Consider the following 5,105-nt stretch of genomic DNA (forward strand, 5'->3'; position numbering starts at 1 on the left):
TCAGCAGAGTCTTTTGAAATACTCAGCTTCTTTTCCCCCCGATAATACCTCTGCAAACAAGCCACACCAGAGCAAGAGTATCTCATATCATCAGGGTTAAAAGTAAGAGTATCCCATATCATGCTTTTTCCCTATCTTTTCCTTTGCCCTTGTTCTTACCTGCAAGACAAGGAGAAAGAAAACAATCAGTCAGCATTTGGAATTAAGCTTCCAGTTAGGAACTGATTGCTTGGAACTCCTTGCCTGATTACTTACTTGGCATTGCTCTCGAGTACTCATATTCAACATCTTATGCTTCCAGAAAAGATACCACATCTGCCTGAGGAACATATAGGGCAAGTGAGAAGGATACAAGGAAGCATGTGGAGACAAGCGCAACAGAACACGTGCCGATTCATCTATTACTTTGTCAACATCAAAAGTATCCCATATCATCAAGGTCGAACGCACTCTTGATTTGATGGACTTGTTTTGATTTTCAAATTCTTGAGTCGGCATTATACTCTTGAGGAAACTAGAAAAACCTCCAGCCCAGTTCAGGAATAAGCCTATGGAAAGTTACTTCTTCAAAAGCAAAAGTATCTCATATCATCTTTTCTCCATGTCCTTTTCTTTGTCCTTGTTGATGTCTATAGAATAAGGAGAAGGAGAACAATCAGCCGGAACACGAGATCAAACTTTCGATCTAAGACTAATTGCTTACTTTGTCTGTCACCTCTTTCGGCATATCTCCTCGCTCAGAGACTTGGGGGACTCTTACTATAGGGTTTGTATCGCGCTTGACCAAGCCCGAAACTACAAGTAAGCTTCAAGTGAAATTGATACATTACCTTGTGCATCTCCATCAGTTAAAGATACCACCCCTGGATGGAGGAAAAGTACTTCTAGAGAAGATGCCACATCTACTTATGAGACAGATAAGGCAAGTGAAAACGATACCACACTTTAGTACTTAGAAGTTTCGTGATTACTCAATGGCTTGGATCTTGCAAGTCCTTAACCGAGTAGCTTCCCTCACTCGGAAACTTAGGGAAGCACTGTTTGTACCATACTTGACCAATCCCGAAATTACCAAGCACCGGTCAATGTTATACCATCAAGGACCCAGAAGAGTTTCCCTTCAACCAGGAGGCCAATCACAACGCAACACGTGTTAACACCAAAAGGCCAATCACAACATGACATGTGTCAAGGCCAGAACAAAGCTAGAAACTCTCTTCTATAAAAGGAGATCATTCTCCCACAATAATCCTTAATGTCATTTGTATTAAATCATTTACTAGTACTCACTACAGGAGAGCTTGAACCTATGTACTTGTGTAAACCCTTCACAATTAATGAGAACTCCTCTACTCTGTGGACGTAGCCAATTTGGGTGAACCATGTACATCTTGTGTTTGCTTCCTTAGCTCTATCCATTTACATACTTATCCACACTAGTGACCGGAGCAATCTAGTGAAGGTCACAAACTTGACACTTTCTATTGTACCAAAGTCCTCACTGATTTTGTGTATCAATAAACTTTATATGTTTACCGTGGATAAAAATCATCATCATTTAAACATTAAAAGTTCGATGATGATAAACGACCAACATAAAATATTAAATTGTATCAGTATCAACACAAAAGTGGTTTAAATGACAAAAGAAAGAAAGAATTAAAGACAAAATATCCCTCTGCGCATACATTTTCATAAAATTCCAATAGAGATGTAGAGCCAATATAAAACATCCAAGATAAACAAACCAAAATACCAAAACAGTGTCAGCCATGATATATATAGAATAGAAGTATTATACAAACAAACCAACAAGCAAGAAGGGCACGGAAGTGTTCATAATATTATTACTTTCAGGCCATAGATTCTTGTGTTAGTGTTATCATTAAATAAAACATCCCAGATATATTTATGCATATGTTTTTAGAGGTAATCCAAGTGCCTAAAGATCATCACTAAAAAAACACTTTAGAACATAAGCAGTTAAGTCTCTGAGGAATATATATAAAATTATAAGTGACCTTAATATAAAACTTAGTGGCGATTAATCATCTCTCGGATCACGATCAAGCAAGGCGGAGATCATGTAGATGAGTGATGGAGGAGCCGAGCGAACTTCCTCTGTGGTGGTGGAGGTTAGGGTGGTGGAGCTGGTCGGAGTTGCGGTGGAGCTGGAAAGTGTACAAGTTATTTGCCCCATTTGCCAACACAAGTGCAGATTCATAGTCTCCCTCATTGTCCACATAACAATATTGTGGATTCTCACTGGCAGCTTCCTGGTCAAACTCCAAATTTAACAAACATGTTATCAGATATCATTAAAAAAAGATAATAATTAAAGGAATTCATTAGAAATTGAATTGATTTTAGAATGCTTGATTATATATATATATATGCTTACATAGCCATGCAGCATGTTTCCTCTTCTTTCCTCCAAGTTCTTAACCTGCAGTGGTGGAATTAAATTAAATTTCAAGAATAGTACTAGAAGATTACAAATATTAACTTATGATCCAGTACATATTTCTAATGATATAATTACCTTCTTCTTGGTGGTCTCCGTTTGAGTTTTGATCACATGGTACTGTAAAAATGCAACAAATGTCATTGCCAAATCCATCATCAGTACCAATAACCGCAGACAAACTTCAAGAAGCTCAAATCAAGTTCTTGTGTTGCATTTCTAAAAGGATAGGGAGAAAGCCTTCGGAATGTGAGAATTGAGATGCATATGAAGGTATGATGTTTGGTTCAATTTGATTTCTTATATGCCGAGATTATAAGTCTAGGGTTTTAAACTTGGGTTTGTTTTCTAATATAAATAAGTGGCAGGAGGCCAAAGCAACTTAATTAGTTAGCAATGATCAAAAGGAATCGGGTACGGCTCATTTTATCATCATGGATAATCAGATGTAAAAATTCAAAAGGTTCCTCCAAATTTTATGAGAGATAATTTCAAGTGCCGGATGTTTAAGCAATAATCCATATGTTATAATATAAGTGGAGAAAATTATATATTTTTTTGTGTTTCTCCACTTGCATTATAATACGCAAAGTACCCATTTAATATTGGGTACTTCGAAATTTTTCTCAAATTCTACGAGTCTTTTGTCTTTCTAGACCCAATTTGACTAGATCATCGATTGTAACAGTTTTCTCACGATTATTCAGTAAGATCCCGCCACACCTAGAAATTAAAATTTTTCTCATTTTTAATCGAAATCTCAAATTTCAAGGTGTTTTCATACTGATGACAGATTATCAAGGCTTGTCTGCGAGGGATTACAAAATTCTACATGTCTAAAAAATTGTTTATTATATGAAATTCCTCGAAATAAATGTTTATCATGAAGATCAAAAGTAAAATAAATAAATGTTTGTCATGAAAAATTGTTATCCTATATTTTATGAAATTCTACAAAATTTGTTTATTATTATGAAATTCATCAAGACTTAATATGGACTAAATTTCTGAAACCCTGAGATGAGATGAATTTTACAGATCTATATCCAGGCAACACGTTTTGGAATTTATAATTATTTTTTGATACCAAAAACTAAAACTAAATAGAAACGAAAAATCCGACCTTTCTTTCACGTATGGCATCTAAGGAAGATTGCATCTTATCCTCAAGAGAACGGAGATCGTCATAGCTCAGACCATTTAGATCATGGCCCAACCTCTGCCTGTTAAGTTTACATATTAATTTATACATGTATTGCTCTAATCCTGTAATAATCATATATATAACATATATTCCTCTCAGAAACAAATTGAATTTTTTTTGGTTTTCCCAATTAATTAGCTTGAATAATAGATGTTACCTGATCTCTCTCCTCAGCTTATTGTTGATCTCTTTCAACTTCCACAAGGTGTCTTTCATAGACTGCAACCACCAAAGAACCAATTAATTAACCAGAAACAAAAACACTAAAAAACTTCCAAGAAAAAAAATAAACAAATAAAATTAGTGGAGAGTATATCCTTCATTATAATTAACCTCGTAGTGTGTCCTCCATAGATCGATCCCCATAGTTTTCTGATAGTCATCATACATACTCTTGGTCCTATTACATCAAATTTTAAGTAGACATTGCAAAAAAAAAAAAGGAGGAAATTAATTACAAAAAAATAGAGAAATTAATGAAATAATAATAGGGTTTGATGAGAGAAGGACGTACGTAGTGGTAGGGCTGATATACTCGTGCATTTTACTAGTGTTGGAGAGCATGATGAGGGAGACCTTGGCATCACAGAGAACGGTGAGCTCCTGAGCCTTCTTGAAGATCCCATTTCTTCTCTTGGAGTAGGTCACCTGCCTGTTGGTCTGGTTTTCGATCAGCTTGATCTCAATCTTTCCACGACCCATAATCTCTCTCTCAATTTTCTTACTTTTTTCTAGTAATTTTCAGATCTTGTTTTAGTTGATATATCAAAGAAATGGGAAGAGGGTTGGTTGTATATATAATGGAAGTCATGTGATGGATGAAGAAATGGAGAGGAAAGCAGAAAGGTTTCTATATCGGGAAAGTGAGATGAAAAGTTAAGTTGTAGTCTAACCAGGAATGTCTGCTTCTTAAACTGCTCACTTCTAAGCTTTATATATATATATATGATATATCTAGTTTAGTCTTGTAGGCTTGTAGGCTTGTAGCTAGCTAGCTAGGGCCTAGAGCTTGTTAGTTGCTAGGTTAAAAGTTAGTTCTGAATGACTGAATCTACTGATGATAGCGTGTGATGCAGCTATAGTGCGTAGGGTTTCGATGCTTATGACCACGACAGTACAGGAACACAAACACACGAGTTCTGTTCAGCGTGCTAGTTGAGTTAGCAGTTTCATAATATCATTTTAGAGCAACTCCAACTCTTAGAGCGATAATTGTCCAAGCTATTAGGCAATTGGCAATTATTGCTTTAGATCAGTTCCACCCTTAAAAAACATACGCTAGCATCAGTGAACAGTGATATATCACAATGAACAGTGTTAGGCCAAATGCATCTTCATTCTTAAAAAAATGCGTTGGCACAAAGTTTAAAAAATACGCTGGCACAAACGATTTCCATCCCTACAAAATGCGCTAGTACCCAACCTATTTAAAATATT

General features: G+C 35.8%; 1 protein-coding gene across 2 annotated transcripts; it reads right to left on the reverse strand.

Moving 5' to 3' along the window:
* Positions 1 to 1,753: 1,753 nt before the first annotated feature.
* LOC103428066 (agamous-like MADS-box protein TM6) lies at positions 1,754 to 4,551 on the reverse strand. 2 transcript variants are annotated; one of them, XM_008366159.4, is made up of 7 exons: positions 4,183 to 4,551; positions 4,002 to 4,068; positions 3,826 to 3,887; positions 3,588 to 3,687; positions 2,543 to 2,584; positions 2,402 to 2,446; positions 1,754 to 2,276 (listed from the first exon to the last, which is right to left on the reverse strand). In XM_008366159.4, exons 1-7 carry the CDS (start codon positions 4,368 to 4,370, stop codon positions 2,067 to 2,069), a joined length of 714 nt encoding a protein of 237 aa, XP_008364381.2. In that variant the 5' UTR covers positions 4,371 to 4,551; the 3' UTR covers positions 1,754 to 2,066. The 2 variants fall into 2 exon arrangements, with proteins under 2 accessions (XP_008364381.2, XP_008364380.2); XM_008366158.4 differs by having other exon boundaries at positions 1,754 to 2,285.
* Positions 4,552 to 5,105: the final 554 nt, after the last annotated feature.

Source organism: Malus domestica, chromosome 15 (assembly GCF_042453785.1).
Source record: "Malus domestica chromosome 15, GDT2T_hap1".
In the NCBI taxonomy this organism is placed as follows: Eukaryota; Viridiplantae; Streptophyta; class Magnoliopsida; order Rosales; family Rosaceae; genus Malus; species Malus domestica.

Bases quoted from the DNA above. Each gene is read 5' to 3' on its own strand.
- LOC103428066 (XM_008366158.4), bottom strand. From the start codon at position 4,370: ATGGGTCGTGGAAAGATTGAGATCAAGCTGATCGAAAACCAGACCAAC. The intron at 4,069-4,182 runs GTACGTCCTTCT...TTGATGTAATAG, and splicing joins TATATCAGCCCTACCACTAC to GACCAAGAGTATGTATGATG. The intron at 2,447-2,542 runs GTAATTATATCA...CCACCACTGCAG, and splicing joins CGGAGACCACCAAGAAGAAG to GTTAAGAACTTGGAGGAAAG.